General features: G+C 34.9%; 2 protein-coding genes across 4 annotated transcripts; one reads left to right on the plus strand and one right to left on the minus strand.

The window, feature by feature from the left end:
- Nucleotides 1-3,923: 3,923 nt before the first annotated feature.
- On the minus strand, nucleotides 3,924-5,659 carry LOC121811462 (dof zinc finger protein DOF2.1-like). The gene is made up of 2 exons (XM_042212322.1): nucleotides 5,427-5,659; nucleotides 3,924-5,066 (listed from the first exon to the last, which is right to left on the minus strand). Exons 1-2 carry the CDS (start codon nucleotides 5,457-5,459, stop codon nucleotides 4,242-4,244), a joined length of 858 nt encoding a protein of 285 aa, XP_042068256.1. The 5' UTR covers nucleotides 5,460-5,659; the 3' UTR covers nucleotides 3,924-4,241.
- Nucleotides 5,660-12,191: 6,532 nt separating this feature from the next.
- On the plus strand, nucleotides 12,192-20,541 carry LOC121810286 (arogenate dehydratase 2-like). 3 transcript variants are annotated; one of them, XM_042211075.1, is made up of 12 exons: nucleotides 12,192-12,510; nucleotides 12,599-12,666; nucleotides 12,771-12,863; nucleotides 13,111-13,311; nucleotides 13,388-13,468; nucleotides 13,572-13,667; nucleotides 13,757-13,834; nucleotides 13,925-14,014; nucleotides 14,099-14,166; nucleotides 19,635-19,716; nucleotides 19,834-19,918; nucleotides 20,206-20,541. In XM_042211075.1, exons 1-11 carry the CDS (start codon nucleotides 12,261-12,263, stop codon nucleotides 19,891-19,893), a joined length of 1,167 nt encoding a protein of 388 aa, XP_042067009.1. In that variant the 5' UTR covers nucleotides 12,192-12,260; the 3' UTR covers nucleotides 19,894-19,918; nucleotides 20,206-20,541. The 3 variants fall into 3 exon arrangements, 2 of the variants coding, with proteins under 2 accessions (XP_042067009.1, XP_042067008.1); XM_042211074.1 differs by having other exon boundaries at nucleotides 19,834-19,908; XR_006052434.1 differs by lacking the exon at nucleotides 20,206-20,541 and having other exon boundaries at nucleotides 14,099-14,214; nucleotides 19,834-19,864.
- Nucleotides 20,542-22,082: the final 1,541 nt, after the last annotated feature.

A 22,082-nucleotide genomic window follows, 5' to 3' on the forward strand; every position in this document is an offset into this window, starting at 1 on the left:
AAATCCATATATATTCTTTTTTTTTTGAAGAAAAAATCCATATATATTCTAAAAATAAATTATTGGTACGCATTTTTTAAGCTTTTCGCTAATAATCTTATTTTAGTTTTCCATATATTTTAACTGATTTTTTTCAACGGCCCTTCTTAATGTATAGTTCTTTAATTTGCAGTATTTTTTTAAATCAATTTATTTAAATTTTTTATTGAATAACCTACACGATGTATTTAGGGCTGGCAAAATATACCGTAATACCGAAATACCGCACTTATCGTACCGAAAAATACCGAAAATACCGAATTTGCGGTATGCCGCAAGTTGCGGTACGGTATGATACCGTACCGATAGATTTCGGTACGGTAAAGGTATAGATTTTCCTATACCGCGGTATACCGCAATATACCGCATTTACACTATTTGCCAAAAATTTGATATATATGTTGTATTTAAAATTTATATAAAAAATAGTTGATATGCTAAAATTCCTAACCCTACTTTCATATTTTAGTTCAGCCGCCCCCAACCCCAAACACACATATGCAAAGATGCAAATGAAGTCCAATGTATAGATTTGATTATGGTGTAGTTTTAATCTTTTGGATATTATTTAAATAAGTGAAATTTTATTTTAAATATTTGGCTATAATAGAATTTTTTGGGTACAAAACACAAGTATTACGGTATGCCATACCTTATTTTGGTATATCGTACTCGGTATGCCATACCTTATTTCGGTATAATGTAAAAGTACGGTATACCGCAATACGATATGGTATACCGCATAGACGGTATGGTAACGGTATCGGAAATAATCATACCGAATTTTGCGGTATACCGCAATGAGGTATACCGAAAAATTCGGTAAGGTATAGGTATGACATTTTCTCATACCGCAATTTACGGTACGGTATGCGGTATGACATTTTGAGTGCGGTATACCGTACCGTGCCACCCCTAGATGTATTAGCGCTCTTTAAGCCCCTACGCTATTTTTGGCAAAACATATCTTTAAGCCCCTACTATGCTATATTTTTCATCAAATTCTCATACACTTTTTTTTAGTAGGTCCTCGTAATTTTTATTTTGTCGTATGGGTAACGATAGTGAACTTTTCCATTTCCATCAGTTACTATAAGTTTTATTTGAATCAAATTCCATCTCATATAATATAACCAAATAAAATCTTCTCTGCAATTATTCACCTATTTTCGTATTTTTCTCCAAAACAAAACAACCCAGTTTTTTAAATGCAATTGTTCATCGATTGTCAACACTTTATAGAATTAAATCCTAATGAATTTGGTTCATTTATTTTTTTTTTCTTCTTTTAATTTTGCTTCAGATTCTTTTCTTGGTTAATCTCCATATTGATTTGTCATAAAAAAAAAGTTTACGCCAAAAAATTTCAAATTGATAATGATATTAGGAATTCGTATATATTTCCAGCAAATATTATTTGGAATTTATTTGAACAATTAATGATTGACAATGTTATTATGAAATAGTAAACGAAAACTGTTAAATAAATAAATAAATAAGTGAACTATAAACCTACTACCCATAAAATAGGGTTTGTATCTTTTTAGTACTCAACATTTACAAAATCACATTTTCAGTCAAACAGTTTTATAAATCCCAAATTCAATCCCGATTTTCAATATTTTACCCTTCAGCCCTTAAGGGGTGTATTTATCCATTTAGCTTGATTTTAAGTGAGTTAGAGCACCAAACTTGTGATTTTTGAATGTTTCTATATTTCTGTTATGATTTTTTAAGGACTAAAAATCTTTGTGGTAATTATAAAATCTTTGTATACTATCTCAACACAAATTACTATTTAAATCTTTGTAGGGGTATCTAAAAACAAATTATTTAAATCTTTGTAGTATTATTTAAATTATTGCATTACAATCGGAAAATTAATATTGTATTTGTAATATTATTTAGAAAATATTGAATGGTTTACTTTTAAAGCATTTATTTTTAGTTTAATGCATGATTGCAATAATAATTTAATTTAGAGTAAAGGACATTTTTGATTCTAAACGTATGGCCGAAATACCAATTTGGTCCAAAACATTCACTTTTTGAAAAACGGGTCCATAACATATGAAATTCGTGTCATTTACGTCCATTTTTTACGGTCAACCGTCGATTAACACAATTTTGACCCGATTAAGCTAATTTTGACCCGATTAAGCTTATTAATTATTTTTTTAAAAAAAAATTGAAAATGCAAAATTGAATATGAAAACGTAAAATAAAAATCGAAGTATCGTGATTTCTCCCTTTCTTTCTTCTCTTTCTTTCTCAAGAACCCTAATTCAGCTCTTTCTCAGCAACACCACCATACGTCGTCCGACCCATCGGATATGGCCGAGTCAAGGTGCAGTAGGGGTTCCGGTGATGGCGGCGGCTCGCGAGATCTTCGATTTAGTTAGGTTTTTTGCAATTGCAAGAAGGTGGCGTCGCTTCGTATAGTCACCAACCAAGCAAAACCGACATGGGGGAAGCTTTACTTTATATGTGAGAGCAAGGAATGTTGTTTCTTCAAGTGGTGTGAGCCAATTCATGAAGTCGAAGGTTGTTCTTCGTCAACCTCAGTGGGTGGTTCCGATTTTGAGGGTTTAGCACTGAATTTATCCGAAATAAAGGATAAAATTGAGAAATTGGTGAATGTCGTGTCTTATTGTCTATGGTTTGTTGTTGTTGTAACAATTGTTTGTGTATTCAAGTGTTGATGGATTTGAATGCAAAATCCTTATTTTGAATGATGAATTTTGGATTTTTGATGTATTTTGAATCTGAATTGAATTTTGAATTGAATTTTGAATTGAATTTTGAATGATGAATTTTGGATTTTGAATCTGAATTGATTTTGAATGCAAGAAAACATACAACTTCATAAACGTCAAAGTAATCCATGATATTCATAATCAAGATCAAATCGATCCTGAAAAAATAATAATAAGCTTAATCGGGTCAAAATTAGCTTAATCGGGTCAAAATTGTGTTAATCGACGGTTGACATCAAAAATTGACGGCACCGTAAAAAATGGACGTAAATGACACGAATTTCATATGTTATTGACCCGATTTTCAAAAAGTGAATATTTTGGACCAAATTGGTATTTTGGTCATATGTTTAGGATAAAAAATGACCTTTACTTTTTATTTTAAGAAGAAAAAAATATTTATTTTAATAAAATATGACAGTTTGGATATCATTTAAGATGACATTATGTATATAGATGAGACAATAAAAAAAATAAAAATTTAAGATTTAATATTTGAATTTTAAACTTTATAGAATAAATTAAAATTTAATCAAATTTTATGATTTAAATGACTATCGATCCGTATTTTAATGATGCAAAGTATGTGCTAGCGTTCTCATTCGACGAAGAGCTGTATTATAGAGTATGAAATTAGCAGTAGAATGCAAATAAATAATTAATGGTTTATTCCCATAAGATAATCTATCCTGATATTTATAGAGACATGTTTTTCCCTAAGTCATTACATTACTGACAACATTATTCCATAGACTTTTGTTTCACGCCCAAATCTTCTGTTGGATTTGGTTTGTCCGAATCGCGCAAGACTCTAGCCTTAATTTGCTGAATTTCTATGTCATTGGGACTAGTGAACCACAATTATCATTTAATTAATCTCTAATCAACATTCCATTTTCCGGTTCCCATTTAATAATTCACTAAGATCTACCTCTAAACAATAAACCATCATTACATTATCTCTTGAAAGCAACATTGTTTACCATTATCTTCCAATCAAAAACACTTCCAATTTCAAGATCTTGTTTCACATTGTCAAATTCCATTTCCTCAAAAGAGGCAAACAGATCAGCCTGCGTTACTTCAACTGTTTCTATTGTATTTAGGGGATTAAATAACGACAATAAATAAAGAACAAGAAATGAAATTCCATTAGCTTGTCGTCAAACAAATAAATGTAGACAGTCAACAAAAAAAAGAAGACGATTCAAGTGAATCAATTCCCTCTTAGTACAATACAGATCACAAATCCACATCATTAAAATTAATTAAACTTTCCCCTTAAGTTAAACACTTGAGAAGTAAAACTCTATCCTTTTTTTCTTCTTTCCCCAAACCCTCGCTAGCAAAAACTATAACCCACTCAAATTCCCAATCTAAACAATTACAATTATTCTTGATGCAACAAGAATAATTGTAATTATTTAAGGGGCTTCCCCCGCCCTCTTATGTAAGAGGGCTATTGAGAAGCCCCTGCCAATTGGATGACCCGATCCCGTTCCAATTAAGTCTGGTCGCGGAATCGAGATCCGACCCATTGCCATCCCCGACACCCATATTTTGCCACGGGAAACCCCACAATATCCTCCCGTCCCCGTCCCTCCCTCCGCGCATCTCCTGCTTCACCGTCGCCACGGCCACGGCCGCAGACGCCGTCGTGGAGACCGCATACTCCCCATACGTAGGCATCCCCATGTTGTGGGCCCCACTACTCATCATCCCATTCTGATCATCATAGTACAAATTCTGAAGCCCATTCCCACCGCTCGGATTCTCAAGAAACCCACTACTTCTGATGGCATCAAACAGCCCAGAAGAGCTGCCGAGGGCTTGGGAGTGGCCCCAGGTGGAGAAATCATGATCCTCTAACCCTAAATGGGCGGAATTCTGCTGCTTCTGGAGAGTGGCGATGGCGAGATTGAGATCGTTGGAATCGTAGGGGAGAGGAGGCATGGATGGGATTGGGGTGGGGAGGGGGTGGTCCTGGGTTCGCTTGGAGGAGGAGGAGGAAGAGGAAGTGGAGGAGGATCTCTTGTTCTTGCGGCAGCCTCCGCCGACGGGGACGTTGCGGAGGGTGCCGCCTTTGGTCCAGTATCTTCGGCAGGATTTGCAGAAGTATCTGGGCTGCGAGAGGCTGTAGTTGTTGTAGTAGCAGAATTTGGTGTTGGCGGAGTCGCATCGAGGGCATTTTAGAGCCTGCATATCAGCTGGCCTTGCCTTCTTGTTTCCATCTTGCTGCTTGCACGCCACCATGCTTTCTAAACCCATTTCCTGATTACATTTTCCATCTAATTGAGTCAATATTAATCTCACCCAACTTCCGACATTCATAAATACTGTATCTCAATCAAGAAAACATATGTATTGCATTCTAATTCTAAAATTAGGGTTCCAATTTCAAGGAATTAAAAGAAGAAAATGAAGTCAGGTGACATTAGAATTATACAATCAGAAATTTCGAAAATTTTAAAGGCTTTTCGTTTAAAATCAAAGAAGGTGCTTTTTTTCCATCAAGTATGGAAGTTCATTTGCCATGAAGAGAAATCAGATACATTGAATTGATTGACTGATCAACATATACACATTACAAATCAGAAAGCATATTCATATTTGAAAGAAAATTAATTGCACCTGGAGATGGAGCTGTGTGCTTGAAGAATCCATCCCACCATGCAACACTTGTGTTTCTTCTTCTTCTTCTTCAAACCAAAGGCAAGCAAAAATAGGAAGAAATTGATGGAAGAGAAAGATGAGAGGGAATGTGTATAAATAGAAGAAGGTTGGGGGGGAAAAAAAGAGAGAAAGAAAAACGCAGACTAGTAGTACAAACTGCAGCAAGCCACACACATATATATATTCGGATTGAGAGAGCGAGGACAAAGTGGGCTGTCGTTAATAGTTTAGGGGAGAGAAGGAGAGTGAGAGTAATGATTACGAGATTGTGGTGGGGATGTGTGTCAGTAATATGTGGGTGTTGGCACGCAAGAGAGAAACGATAAAAAGCAGTCTACATTTCAATTCCGAATTGTGGGTCCCCAGCGGCGTGGGAAGGCAAACTACTTGGTGGACCCCACCCCCGTGGGCCCGGCCCGATGCTCTTCGGGCTCTCAATTTCCAATTCCAATTCCTCGCCGCGGCATGTCGGATTCAGACAACCGCTATACTACTCTATAACTAGTGCTACTACTCTAAGTACTTGTCTTGTACTCCCTCCGTCCCGTGCTACTCGCACGTTTGCTTTTCGGCTCGTCACAAAGTCCTTACACTTTTTATAATTTAAGTTAGAATTAATGCATTTAATTAATATGTTAGTTTAAGTTAAGAGCTCTTTTATTAAGTGATGTCTCATTACACCTAAAATTCTTTTTTAATTACACAAAAAATCAATCCCAAATTTACGGCCTAAAATGAAAAGTGCGAGTAGCATGGGACGGAGGGAGTATTAATCACCTCGAATTTCATTGTCTCTATTCAATTCCAATGTGCCCTATTTCTCTCTACCATATATTGAAAATTGATGCCATATTTATATAATTACGACATTGCAATTAAAATAATATTAACAATATTACACATGAGACCTAAACAAAAAAAAAACCAACAACAACATAGGATACTTTGTAAGTATGGCGGTGACTGATATCAGTAGGTTTGTACAGGTGTTGTGGAGGATATGGTATATGGATGCTTCGAGAAAAGAAAACATAGAATACCCCATCATTATATACATGATTGTATTTGTATTTGTATTTATATTATAGTCGTCATCATTAATATTAGGTCTAAACTGTGACAGTGCTAATAGACGTAATTAGTGATTTCAATCATTTTCCCTTATGTTCGATCGAATATGAATTGTTTCCAAACAAAGGTTGCTCCATATATCCGACACGTGCAACCTAGCTATGTTTTGAATGGACAAATCTGTACCTATTTTTGTACACCTCACATAGTTTATGTTATTTTATTTGTTTTCTATTTTCGGATAGACGTGAATCCTAATATATACACAACCAATATTACATGTGATGTGACCATCTATGTATATAGCACATGAGTATAAATTAATATATATGGTGTTGAATTAGGTTTTCCTAGTTGTTATAATTAATATGAAGCATATGTATTATGAGACTTTATACTAGTATATATACTAATTAATGAAAGTATTGTTACTTTTGAATTTTGTAATGCAAAGCTAGCTGATCAAGATTCTATACAGCTATGTACATAAATATTGATATTTGATTTGTCAAATCTTGTCACATGCATCTAAAAAGTAGATATAAATTGAATCTCCACACAGAAATCAACATGCTATTCGATCCATCACAAATCTTAATTTTACTTCACAAAAACATAGAAGGCCATTTTTCACCATTTGTGGGATGCCCTCTTTTACTATATATTTCCCCTTTTATTTACATTCTCCATTTCAAATGAAAAGTTTGTCTTAGTGAATGAGAGGAAAAGGGGTTTTGAAGCTAAGTAATTAACAACATCCACATAGATCAAATCCATTTCAAAATATTTATGCTGCATTAATAGAAGACCATACAAACTCTTTTTCCATTGAGTTTGTGTTTGATTCTTAATTCAACGACGAACCTACTCACTCTCACATGCGGGTAAATGAAGAATCATTCAACAACATTGATAATTAAGATTTAACTTTAGATTTAAAAAATCACATTTCTTGTCTTGATTTTTATGTCTATTCTTAATTTATCCACGTGCTCCCACGCGAGTAACTGATGAGTCATTTTACGAACATGTGTTATTCTTACATTCATTAAGAGCAGATGACTATTCTTTACTATGTTCAACTTCAATGAGATAAATTAACGGAAAGATAAAGATAAATAACTACAATATTTATCTTTTCTTCGCACAAACTCATTATCCATCATAAAATGTATATGCTATTCTTACAACTAACTTAACATGATCACTCAATTTTAATGAACTTAACTCATGACATCACATCCTTGTAACACATATGAGTAGTAATGTTCAAGTAACGAATGATTGGTTATTTTTCCTTATCCATTAAGATAACAAATAAGCAACACATGCATTCCACTTATATTACATAATCAACCAATCCAAATAAAAAGAAGAGTAGCAGGTGATCTAGCTACCACTTAGCCAGTCAGCAAAACACACACATATATATATTAATAGTACTCACTCCGTCTCTGAAAATTTGTCACCTATTTCCTTTTTCGTCCGTCCCTAAAAATTTGTCACCTTTCACTTTTACCATTTTTGGTAGTGGACCCCATATTCCACTAACTCATTCCCACTCACATTTTATTATAAAACTAATATATAAAAGTAGGACTCATATGCCACTAACTTTTTCAACCCACTTTCTATTACATTTCTTAAAACCCGTGCCGGGTCAAATGGTGATAAATTATGGAGGACGGAGGAAGTACTATACTATATTAATAGTATATAGTGGAGTACTATTATTAATATGTTTGTGTTTCCCAATGTACAGATAAATCTGAAGGGACCAAGATTCTTGGAATGTAGGAAAATCAATGCCAACCAACAAATATTCTAATATTGTCATCACCTGTCACTGCATTCTCTCTTGGGATCCCATGAAAACGGATTGTAGTTTGCTTCCCTCTCCATATTTTCAAAGGGCCAAATAATTGCTCCATTGAATAATTACTTATTATACTAAGTAAATGTCGATTTCTTTTTTCTAATGAATATGAACTCTACTTTTCCAAGTGGTTTGAAGTTCGAACTAACCCGACACATTCATATATGATATTTGTACTAAATTAGTATTAACATTCATTATTGGTCAAGAAAGCTATTATCATCGAAGAAAAAAGAAGATGTCTACATTTAGGAGGATAAGAAAGAAAACAGAGGAATTGAAAATATGAAAAGATGATAGGGTTTGGAATTAGATTGGTGAGATTAATCAAGAAACCCTACTTTTGGTGAAGAAATAATTTGTAGGGGGCTCACATGTACCACATGTAAGATAACGTGGGACCAGATGCAATCAGTATCAGTCAAATCAGTTGACCGGTCAAAATTTTGGTTTTTTCGGCCAAATAAAATAAAATAAAAAATAGTGGAGAGGCAAAGTGAAAGCTGAGATGGGAAACTGTGCCTTTGATAATACTATATGGCATGCTATATCACCGAAGAAAAGAATATGCTTTGGAAACTCTATAAAATCTTGAAGCTTCTGTATAATAGTACTAGAATTTTAATTGGATTGTTACACATGGATGGACCATGTATACCCCACTTTTTTGAAAACAAATTTCTACCAAACGTATAGTTATCTTCTTGTAGGGTGACCTTGTTAGGATTAAATTTATATTTCATGCCTAAGTTGTGACTACTTTTATACTCCATATACTCCTAGTAAAATACATATGAGCTTCCTCATAAGTGTTTTGATAATTGGTAGATTTAACAGTCTCGATACAATTACGTTAACAACTTTTATAGAAAAACATATGGACTACTATTACTTTTGAAGGGGAGTAATTAAATTATATATACTCGAGCTCAACCTAACCCGAAATTATCAGGTTCTTATATAAATCGTTGATTTGATAAGGACACAAATCTAATAAGGCTTGATCCTCTTATATTTCACTAATTTTGTCTGTTTCGTGCTAGGTTTTCGTGTTGTGTTGAAAATGGCTAGCCCTGCACAAAATTGAGAAGTGAAGTAAGAGCTTAGTCACCATAATTTTTTCTTGGAAATTGAAACGTTACATATTTTTTTTCAATAACCATAAAGTTGATAGTTTTTTCACTATAAAACTAAAATGATGAGATAGAATCTTGTTAAGTACATGCCAGCATTGGATTTCTTGTAGTAATATTAAGATATTTGTCATTGAGGTTGTTGAAATTTGAAATGGTGAGACAGTGATATTTTGTTTAAATGATGGTGTGTAATTAAAAATAAATTGAAGTGTGGCCAACCAACAAATTGAAAGTGAGAATTTCAACAACATACTGCATAAACATACACAAACAAATGCTACATGTTTTTTGTCTCCATGTGAAGTTAAGTTAACCCATATACACGCGCGGAGAAAGAAGTATTGCATTTCTAAATCAAATATGCATTTAAAATTGGGCTCGAATCAAGTTCATATATTCCTTTTCAAAATTACTCAAGATATGATGATGCTTATGCCCCAGCCCAAGCCCAAACACCAATATTATGGACAAAAAAAAACATCATATTTCTTTGTTTTAAACTAAACACCCTCCGATTCAAAAGAAAAAAGAAAAACTGTGTCTAGTAAAAATATTGAAGGGCTTTACACTTGAAACAGAAGCATATCAGAATTAACATTCCAAAATGAACGACTTCTTTTTTAATGAGTATTTTGCATCAGAACTAAGACATGTTATGTTTCGCGTCATAGGTTAACATGCATGAATCTCTTTACCATCACACACACACACACACACACACATGAGATGTGAATGAGTGAATCCATTCATATCTATTTTAATCTTATCATATATCATTTAACTCATAACCTGACACTCTCATTCAGTATAATGTATCCGTTTGCACGATATGGATCATAGGTGAAACTCATGCCCTACGAAAATAATTACTAGTAGAATTTAAGTAAGATGAAGTAACTAGAAGAAAATTTGTAAGTACTTTTTATACAGGTATGAAAGAAATGAGCAGGTTCCCAGTAGAGAATATTTAAGATATACTCCTATGATTTCTAATTATATATATCAAAATTTATTTATAAAAATAGTTTTTGAACTAAACTACTACTAATATTCCACATTGACCTATCTTGTTTATTTTTGTATTTGATGTGTGACGAAATAGAGCGATGATAGAGCCTTTTATAGGTAGTTTTCCCATGGGATGTTTTTGTATTTGATGGAACACTTCTTTTATGCTTTGTAGGGTTACTATATACTACTATATATATTGAGCTTCAAAACCGAAAACGAAATTAATGTCTAGCATGGTGAAAGACATGCTTTCCTAAAATCTAAAGCTCGTGGTATAAAACTCAACTTCCTCATTTTTTTCGTTTTTCACCTTTTCACTAATTTTTGGTTTATTTTTGTTTTTCAGTTTTTTTTACTACGCTACAAAAAAATTCATTAAAGATATTTTTTAATGCAATTAAAGATGCTAATTTATGTTATTAAATATATCACCAACGCTTTAAAAAGTGTCTTTATTTTTAGTAACCTAACTAAAATTAGAGGACACAAATGAAATCGTTCTTAAAAAGCAAAAAAATAAGCTAATTTATCCTTAACTTAGGAACGCTTTCTTTTGTGTCCTTAATTGTTGTTATTTTTTAAAAATTTTCGACGCAAGTAATTACGTTTCAATTTTTATATCCTTAAAAAACAAGTGTTTTGTAGTACTTCACTAGTTCGTGTGGGACTGAATAATTAATGAAATGGAAGAAACTAGAATTATTGAATACCTACCAAAACAATAACACTCCACAGAGCTATTTATTAATCGAAAATATACAAACATTAATGTGAGAGAGAACTTTTTTCAAAAATAAAAATGTGACATCTTATGTGGGACAAACTAATAAAGAAAATGTGACATCTATTATGGGACGGAGGGAGTACTATAATCAAATTTCAGTTCTAAAGTTAAACAATAACAGTAACTTGGACGATCTCCAATGATACACTAAAGCCTAAAATATAATAGACAATAAGTTTCAATGGTACTTCAAAATCAATCTCAAAATTTTGGTTTTTGAATAAAAAATACACCCTCCATCTCATTCCATTTTCGTCCGTCTCACAAAAATATGTGCATTCCATTTTTGGAAAGTTATTCCAATTTATTACCCTTATACATCAACTTATTTACAATTTATATCACCATTAAACACTAGTACTCATAATGTGGGTCCCACTATCCATTAACAATACTTTAACTATCATCTACATCCTCTCACTTACTTTATCAATTTTGTTTTAATTCCCGTGTCATATCAATTGCCCATATTTTTAAGGGACAAAAAGATTATATATTTTTAGGTTTATAATGAAAACAAAACCAAAATTTTATTTTGTGAGTAAAAGAGACATAAATAAAAAATATTCTTTTAAATTTAAGTTTACTTTAAGTAGAATTATTTAATGTGCATTACACTTAAATGAGTTTAAATTTAATGTAAATGCTTGGAGATAATACTATTATTATAATCAATCAAATTTACGTTTACTATTACTCTCTATTTTACTAACATTATCACTCTCTTAAACTTTATAATATATTTTTTTCTATTTTATCTAATTTTTTAAATTAATTTCGGGCCGATGGAAGGATAAATATAAATGAATAATTGTATTCTTGGACTTTTAAAATTTCGGAATTGACCGAAGCAAAACATATCGACGATTCTTCTGACACTATTTCTGATTTGTAAATTCTCCGCCGCGACGACAATGGCGGCCAACACATCCCGATCCCCAATCACCCCCCTTAATTCCGGAATTCATAACCCTACCTCTAACCGTAATCGATTCTTCTCCCTCAGACCTATTAAATCCCGTCGCAACTTCCATTTTCACGCCTCTAGCTCCAGTAGTGGCAGAAGTAGCAATGACAACAAAGCCCAAGCAATCGACCTGCAGAAGCTCGTCCAGGATTCCCCTTACGAGTTCAATTCCAGAGACTCTCTCCCATCACTTCCTCGTACATCTCATTATGTTCATCTTATTTGAACCCCGATGTTGTAGGATATAATTTCGATTGATTACTTTTGAATTGCTAATTGTTTCAGGGCCTTTGACCTCTGCTCAGCTGTCGCACTTGGCGGCGGAAGGGCCTCGTCTCCGCGTCGCTTATCAGGTTCTCCTCCTCCTCCTCCTTCTGAAATTATCTGCATGAAATTCCAATGAGAATTGACCATCGAGAGAGAATATGGTTCTGATTTCGGTTATGTATTTTCAAAGGGCGTTCGAGGTGCGTACAGCGAGTCTGCAGCCGAGAAGGCTTATCCGAATTGCGAGGCAGTACCATGTGAACAATTTGACACAGCTTTTCAAGTCAGTATCTTGGTGAATTTTAATTACTAGCATCAATTTTATGATGTGCCTTATTTGGTGAATTGTAATTTCTGTCAATTTCATGATGTGTCTTATTTTGTTGAATTGTAGTTGAATTATGACATTTCCATTCATCATATTATATATGCTTTTGATATTTACAAGTTTTTGAAGATATGGTGATGATAAACTGTCTTTGAATTTCTGTTGAATGCTGAAATCTTGTGTTTAACTACTGCTACTACAGGCAGTAGAGAGGTGGCTTGTTGATAGAGCGGTTTTGCCTATAGAAAATTCGTTGGGAGGCAGTATACACAGAAACTACGATCTTCTACTCCGACATAGGTTGCATATTGTTGGAGAAGTTAAAATTGCAGTCCGTCACTGCTTACTAGCTAATCCCGGGATCAAGATTGAAAATCTAACAAGGGTTCTAAGCCATCCGCAGGTATCTCAAGCCCAATGAAACCAGGTTATTGTTGCTGGAACACAAAGCTTACAATCTGTAACTCCTGATACTGCAGGCTCTTGCACAATGCGAGGACACCTTAACTAAGCTTGGCCTGGTTAGGGAAGCTGTGGATGATACTGCTGGTGCAGCAAAGGTAGTATGATTTCCCTTTTCTTGTTAACGTCTGATTGTAATTTAATTTTACGAGTAATTGCATTCTACTTTATTATGTGCCTAACTCCCCCCCCTCTCCCCAGCATGTTGCTTTCCATGAACTAAAAGATGCCGGGGCAGTTGCTAGCTTAACTGCTGCTAAGATCTATGGTCTTGATGTACTTGCTCAGGACATTCAGGTTTGTTTCTAGATATTATATTTACAAATGTGTTGCATAACTATTTTCTTACAGATTTGAGACTGTCATTTGTCTACCTTGTCTTTCAGGATGATACTGATAATGTGACTCGATTCCTTATGCTGGCTAGGGAGCCTATCATACCAGGCACCGATAAACCTTTCAAGGTTAGAATTCCTTTATTCAAAACAAATTTTCCATCACACATATTTTCCTCTAACCTACCAGCCTAATCATTCATTATTTACTTTTCGCAGACAAGTATAGTCTTCTCATTAGAGGAAGGTCCTGGGATGCTTTTCAAGGCACTAGCCGTATTTGCTATGAGGAATATCAATCTCACCAAGGTTAGTTTGTCTTTGGCCTTTTCGAATATCTTCAATACTTTGTTGTGTATGCCTCTACTGCAACTTATCTTTTTCTGATACTAGATTGAAAGCCGTCCACTGCCAAAGCGGACTCTACAAACATCAGATGACAATTCCATTGGCTTTCCTAAGTAAGTGCTTTGCAGTACAGGCGTGATTCCGGGCTAATATTTTTTCAGGTTATTTGATGAAAAATTAAATTCATCGAAAGTTCTGCTGCTATTATCCTAAATCATCCAATTACTATTTTCAGAGTTCAATTGATAATATTCCCTGTTGGAATTTTAGTGTTTTAACACTTTAATTCTGGTGAATTAAATCGGTTGATTCAGTTAAACATTTCCTAACCTAATCTAAATTGGTGGCAACTGCTTTGGCAGTTTAAGCAGTTAGTTTAAGTAGTTTAACTGTTTTGGCAGTTTTGAAACAGTTGGTAACTGTTTTGGATCAGTTAATTAACTGCTTGTCATGATTAAATAGGGGAAAAGATCAGAAACATAGTGTAGTGAATCTAAGAACTTAGTCTTATCCGATCATTGATTTTGATACACTCAAAATACTTGATCTGAAAGTGTTTGCACGATTCTAAGTTATCCAAGTCATTCTATAAGGATTTCCTAATCCTATCTAATCAATATATAATTCCCTTACAAAGATCAAGTAATTTGAAAATGACTGGACATGATTCTGTCCGAGATATGACTGCAAAATTCACAAAATTGGAGAAGTTTGAAGAAGTGGATTTTCGAAGATGGAGAAAGAAGATGCACTTCTTGCTTACCACCCTGAAGGTTGTTCATGTTCTCACTACCACCATGCCTGAATCTGTAGAGGATGAATCTCTAGAACAGACCAGAAGAAGGCAGAAATGGGAGAATGATGACTATGTGTGCAGAGGGCACATACTTAATGGTATGACAGATTCTCTTTTCGATATTTATCAAAATGTTGAATCATCCAAAGAACTTTGGGATTCTCTAGAGTCTAAATATATGGCAGAGGATGCCTCTAGCAAGAAATTTCTTGTTAGTAATTTCAATAATTATAAGATGTTAGACTCTAGGCCAGTAATGGAACAATACAATGAATTGCTAAGGATTCTTGGACAATTTCAACAACACCAGATGCATATGGATGAATCCATTTCAGTTTCTAGTGTCATTGATAAATTACCCCCCTCTTGGAAAGACTTCAAACACACTCTAAAGCATCAAAAGGAAGAACTTTCTTTGGTGCAACTTGGTTCTCATCTCCGGATAGAAGAGTCTTTAAGGACTCAGGAAATGGAAAAGAAAGGAAAAGAGTGTTGTTGTTTCATCTTCTGTGAACATGATAGAAAATGGAAAGAAGTATAAAGGGAAAAGGAAAATGAACCAAGAAGAATCATCTGCCAACAAGAAACCAAAGTATGTCTGCTGGAAGTGTGGGAAACCTGGCCACTTCAAGAAAGATTGTAGATCTGGAAAGAAGGGGTTCAAGACTGGAACAAGTACCAGTGGTTCCAATCCTGGAACTGGTGGATCTAAGGATCCTAATGTACAAGGTATGAATATACTTAATTCTAACATTTCTATTCAGAATTATGTTTCTGAAATACCAAGTTCATTCTATGAACAGGATGATGAACTCACTTGGTGGGTGGATTCTGGGGCTACAAACCATGTATGCAAGGATAAAAGATGGTTTACATCTTTGCAGATGATCTCTGATGGATCAGTGATCAGGATGGGGAATAGTTCTAGTGAATCAGTAGAAGGAATAGGAAATGTTAGGCTTGTTTTTACTTCTGGAAAACAATTGTTGTTATTAGATGTATTGTATGTTCCCACTATTAGGAAAAATCTAATGAGTGGTACTGTAATAAATAACCTAGGCTACAAACAAGTAATTGAAGCAAATAAATATGTTTTATCTAAACATGGTGTGTTTGTTGGTTTTGGTTATTTATGTAATGGAATGTTAAGATTAAACATTGAATCACCATTTGAGGATAAATCTGTTTATATGATCACCACTAACGAAAAATCAACTTCAAATTTGTGGCATGAGAGGTTAGGACATGTTCATTATAAAAGACTTATTGAAAAGTCTAAAAGTAGCCTAATCCCTGCCTTTAATGTTAGCAAAGATAAATGTAAAACATGTATGTTAACAAAGATAACAAGGCAACCATTTAGTGATGTTGTGAGAGAATCAAAACTGCTGGAGTTGATTCACAGTGACCTCTGTGACTTTCATTCAACCCCATCAATTGGAAATAGGAAGTATGTCATTACTTTTATTGATGACTCAACTAGATTTTGTTATGTATATTTGCTGAATTCTAAGGATGAAGCCTTAGAGAAATTTAAAGTGTACAAAACAGAAGTTGAGGTACAAAAGGGTGAATGTATAAAAGTCTTTAGGTCAGATAGGGGATGTGAGTATTATGACCCTCATTATTTTGAATCAGTAGGAATAATTCACAAGACTACTGCCCCTTATACACCACAGCAGAATGGTATATCAGAGAGAAAGAATAGAGTTTTGAAAGAAATGGTTAACTCTATGCTCTCATATTCAGGACTAAATGAGGGATTTTGGGGAGAAGCTATGTTAACTGCTTGTTACCTTCTGAATAGAGTCCCAAATAAGAAAAGTAAAACAACACCTTATGAGTTGTGGTTTGGAAAATCTCCAAACTTGAATTATCTTAAGGTATGGGGCTGCAGAGCAGTGGTAAGACTTAATGATCCTAAAAGAAGGACATTGGGTGAAAAAGGAATTGATTGCATTTTCATTGGATATGCAAGTCATTCCAAGGCTTATAGGTTTTATGTTCTAGAACCTAATAAATCTGTTTCTGTGAACTCTGTAATAGAGTCAAGGGATGTAATCTTTGATGAGAATAGATTCACATCTATCTCAAGACCTAAGGATTTGGTCTCAAATTCTGAAAACCGATTGGTAAGCTCTGAACAACAATCAGAGGAACCCTCAACCCAACATTGGGTTAGAAGGAGTGTTAGGCCGAGGACTCATAGTAACCTGGATGAGGGATTTCAAATTCATCTCATTGAAGGATCAAGGGATGAGTTGCAATTCCAATACCTCTACTGTTTTATTATTGAAGAGGATCCTAAGACTTACAAAGAAGCCATGTCATCTAGGGATGTCTCATTTTGGAAAGAGGCTATAGATGATGAAATGAATTCTATACTCCAAAATAACTGATTTACCCCCTGGTTGCAAAACATTGGGGTGTAAATGGATCTTTAAAAGAAAGATGAAAGTTGATGGATCTATAGACAAGTTCAAAGCTAGGCTTGTTATTCAAGGATTTAGACAAAAAGAGGGCATAGACTATTTTGATACCTATGCACCTGTGGCTAGAATATCCACTATCAGATTGCTAGTGGCTATGGCTTCTATTCATAAACTCCTCATTCACCAAATGGATGTCAAGACAGCCTTCTTGAATGGTGATTTGGATGAGGAAATTTATATGAAACAGCCTGAGGGATACACTTTACCAGGAAATGAACACAAGGTGTGCAAGTTGATCAAGTCATTATATGGTTTGAAACAAGCACCCAAGCAGTGGCATCAAAAGTTTGATGACATCATTTTATCAAATGGTTTTCTTCTAAATCAGGCTGATAAGTGTGTTTATTCAAAGTTTGATAAATATGGTAAAGGAGTTATTATTTGTCTTTATGTGGATGATATGCTTATATTTGGTACTAGTCAAGACCAAATAGATAAAACAAATGAGTTCTTATCATCTAAGTTTTCTATGAAAGACTTAAGTGAGGCTGAAGTCATATTGGGGATTAGGATCAAAAGAGAAGCACCTAACACGATTTGTATTACACAATCTCATTACATTGAGAAAGTATTGAAGAAATTCAATTATGGAAATTGTACTTCTGTAAGTACTCCCATAGATCCTAATGAAAAGCTCTTGCCTAATAAAGGCAAGGCAGTTTCCCAATTGGAATACTCTAAAGCAATTGGATGCCTGATGTATGCTATGATCAGCACTAGGCCTGATATAGCATTTGCTGTTGGAAGGTTGAGCAGGTTTACTCATAATCCAAGCATACATCACTGGCAGGCAGTGAGGAGGCTACTTAAATATCTCAAGGGAACCATGAACTATGGTTTGTGTTATTCTGATTTTCCTTCAATTTTGGAAGGATATTCGGATGCAAGTTGGATAACCAATTTAGAGGATCATTCCTCTACTAGTGGTTGGATATACTTGTTGGGAGGTGGGGCCATCTCATGGGCTTCAAAGAAGCAGACTTGTATCACAAGTTCTACAATGGAATCAGAATTTGTGGCACTTGCTGCAGCTGGAAAGGAGGCAGAATGGCTTAGGAATTTGATATATGAAATTCCTTTATGGCCTAAGCCTATATCACCTATCTCAATGAGATGTGATAGTGCTGCAACTTTGGCTAAAGTGTATAGCCAAGTTTACAATGGGAAGTCTAGACATTTAGGTGTCAGACATAGCATGGTTAGGGAGCTGATCACTCATGGGGTCATTTCAGTTGAATTTGTTGGGACACAACAAAATCTGGCAGACCATCTAACCAAAGGCTTGGCAAGAGATTTAGTTATCAAATCTGCTAAAAGGGTGGGGCTTAAGTCTATTTAATCTTATCTGTTTGGGATACCCAATTCCCTTCTAACTTGATGTTAGATGTGGAATTCAATGTGGAAAGCCTAAACATGTGGGATTGACACATATTCAAACCATCCGAGGTATGTGTATTATACTGTCAGTTTAAAAGAGGTTGAAGCTTTGCTTCTTAATAGTTTTTTGACAAATTGTTTTGGCAGGACAAGATAAAAAGCTACCTATATAAACATGGAATCCAAGTTGTTTCAATAAAACTCTGGACTTAGTTTTATAAATGTTTATTGAAGGATATGGACACTAGACTTGTTATTAAGGTGTCAGGTTTAGATTGATTAGTTGGAAAGTTATGTGTATCTTAAGACTGATATTCAAAGAAATTGTAAGAGTTCAAGTCTTAGACCACTCTTATAATTCGAATATTTGTACATTAATATACTAAAATGGAAATTCAATCCTTGTGATATTTTCATTTATGCATAATTTTGTTTTCTGTTTTGTCTATTTGATCATGTTTATATATATACACTAAAATAGGGGAGGAATGTTGGAATTTTAGTGTTTTAACACTTTAATTCTGGTGAATTAAATCGGTTGATTCAGTTAAACATTTCCTAACCTAATCTAAATTGGTGGCAACTGCTTTGGCAGTTTAAGCAGTTAGTTTAAGTAGTTTAACTGTTTTGGCAGTTTTGAAACAGTTGGTAACTGTTTTGGATCAGTTAATTAACTGCTTGTCATGATTAAATAGGGGAAAAGATCAGAAACATAGTGTAGTGAATCTAAGAACTTAGTCTTATCCGATCATTGATTTTGATACACTCAAAATACTTGATCTGAAAGTGTTTGCACGATTCTAAGTTATCCAAGTCATTCTATAAGGATTTCCTAATCCTATCTAATCAATATATAATTCCCTTACATTCCCTAGATTAATTGTGTGTAATCAGATGGTCTCATTCTTGCATGCAGATGCTTTCCCTATCTTTTCTATGTTGATTTTGAAGCATCCATGGCAGATGAAAGAGCTCAAAATGCTCTAGGTCATCTTAAGGTCTGTGCTTCCCCCAATTGCCTGCAATTTTCCCCCTTTTTCGGTGCTACACCCCAATGCCTAGGTTTCAGTGATTTTCTTATGTACTATAAACCTTACGATGTTTAATCTTGGCAGGAGTTCGCAACATTTATAAGGGTTCTTGGCGGTTACCCTGCAGACAATGGCCTTCCATAGCTACCTTGTATTTTTGTAAGGCATTGTATGCTTTTCAACTGCTTTACATTTGATTTTGAGTGAATAACTTTAGTCTATTTGAGTGAGTTCTTAGCTAACTGATAAAACTTTTAAAGTACAAACTAAGACTAATTTTACTTCCTAATGAAAAGCTGCAGTTGTTTTATCTGGTGAAGCATATTTGCTGTGATCGACGTAGATTGAAAACAGTAACTAAATATAGTCGAAGAAAAGCAAGACTTGAAAACAAAACCTAATTGGTTTTCTAACTTCTTAAATAGTATGTTTCATGCTTTACAATGAATGATGCAGGAGTTCAAGATTGGAGGGTGACAACAATTTATATTTTTCGGCCGTGCTCCCAAATACAGTTTTGAAGTACCCGAGATGCTAGAGAAAGAGCAAATAATGCCGCACTTTGCACAAGTTGCAGCTTTACGGATGCACTTTTATCTTTGATGTAAGTACGCGGTTTGGTTTGTTCCCCCACCCCCCCAAATTTTCTCCTTCCGGGCTGTAGTTTTTGTACACTAGAGAGTTATTCAACAAATTGCACCACACTTACATGTTAATCTGTATGTTTTTTTGAAGTTTGTTAGCCATCTATTTCTTCATTTTTTACAACTTTTTGGTTAATAAAAAGTAAAATGATGTCCAGTTATCGCTTTATTGTATGTGAATTTGTTAGGGTGGAAATCATTTTTTTATGTTTAAGGAGTAAATTTGAGAATTAATATGTTTTAAGGAGTAAATTTTTTCTCTTCTTTTGATACACCCATCTCTTAGTAGTGGATTCCATCAAGTCTTCAAAAAAATACTACTCCTAGTTTTAGCCTATTTTTTTTTCTTTCTAGTATTATGTACACAATTTTAGGACATCCAAATAAGAAATAATGTTGCAGTAGCCCTTATTGTCTAATGTAACACCCCACATGAGTGTATTTATTCATCCGGCATCTACAAGAGAACAAATCGAGTATTTAAAAAGTTCGAGATTTCTACTTCCATACATTCAATTTTTATTTTATTTTATGTGCTCAGACATTGGAATTCCGATAAAATCTTGATTTCATACCGTCAGTTTGGACTTTGATGGTTCCGCGAATTTTTGATGTTAGTAAATGCTGGTAGAGAATGAAGATTACGACACAAAGGATTTACGTGGTTCGATTTACTGAAGTAAATCTACGTCCACGGGAAGAAGGGAGGGCAAGATTGTATTGCTTGATCTGGGATTACAGCTTACAACACAGACTTGCTATATGGTATTTTATCTCTAGAGAGCTTAACCTTTTTCTATCTGATCTAAGTTCTATTTATACATTGAACTAGGATCGTGGTTTGCAGCCCCACTAACAAGATCGTGGGTGAGCAATAACTGCTCAATAACTGCTTCGTACCACTAAATAGATCGTGGGTATAGTGGAGGTCGTGGAGGCCTTTCATGAGTCCACTAACTCCTAGTTCGGTCGAATGCTGAGACCGAACTGCTGGACTTCACCGATCAGCTCTTGCCGATCTGAGAGGAGAGCTTGACTGGTCGGCTTTTACCGAGCTGTAGGCTGAGTCCGAACTCTTTGGTCGTGCCGAACTCTTTGGTGCCGAACAGATACTCTTTCTTGGGCTCTGGGCTGATGGGCCATCACTGTTATTGGGCTTGCCATTAGGGTTTAGTTCGTACCCCATCACTACCCCCCCCGAAAAGCGAAGTGAATCACTTCGGCGAGGTGAGTCACTTCGGCATTCTGGATAACGGTAAGGGGGAGGCTGACGTCAGGGGACGTGCCTTGCGCGTGCCTGCATTAAATGCGACAGTAAAATCCGGCCGTTGAATCCTGAAAAGGTGGAATTCGAAACAGCGCAACGATCTCGAAATCTTTTCCGAATCTGATAAATATGCTCTTTCTTCCTCATTTGAACACTTTTGCTGTTGCGTCTTCTATACTCTCTCTTTCTCGAGAAATTTTCTTCCGCTTTCAAGAGCTTCTTCAGACTTTCTTCACCTTCAAAAAGTAAGAAAAATGTCTTCTTCTTCTTCTTCGGAGTCGGGTAGCGTTAGGAGAGGCGGTAAGGGGTCTTCTGGCCGGAAAGAGTCCGGGGAGAAGACCGTAGAGTATTTCCATAGTATTTTGAGTAAGGATACTGTGGTATCCCTACCCGAAAAATACTTTTTTCCTGGGGGGAGGGCG

The sequence above is a fragment of the Salvia splendens genome, chromosome 7 (genome assembly GCF_004379255.2).
Source record: "Salvia splendens isolate huo1 chromosome 7, SspV2, whole genome shotgun sequence".
In the NCBI taxonomy this organism is placed as follows: Eukaryota; Viridiplantae; Streptophyta; class Magnoliopsida; order Lamiales; family Lamiaceae; genus Salvia; species Salvia splendens.

Excerpts from the sequence above, each read along its gene's own strand:
- LOC121811462 (XM_042212322.1), bottom strand. The coding sequence starts at position 5,459 with ATGGATTCTTCAAGCACACAGCTCCATCTCCAG. Across the intron at positions 5,067-5,426 it reads GCACACAGCTCCATCTCCAG|GAAATGGGTTTAGAAAGCAT; the intron begins GTGCAATTAATT and ends AAATGTAATCAG.
- LOC121810286 (XM_042211075.1), top strand. The coding sequence starts at position 12,261 with ATGGCGGCCAACACATCCCGATCCCCAATCACCCCCCTTAATTCCGGA. Across the intron at positions 13,835-13,924 it reads GCACCGATAAACCTTTCAAG|ACAAGTATAGTCTTCTCATT; the intron begins GTTAGAATTCCT and ends TACTTTTCGCAG. Across the intron at positions 14,167-19,634 it reads AATTCCATTGGCTTTCCTAA|ATGCTTTCCCTATCTTTTCT; the intron begins GTAAGTGCTTTG and ends TCTTGCATGCAG.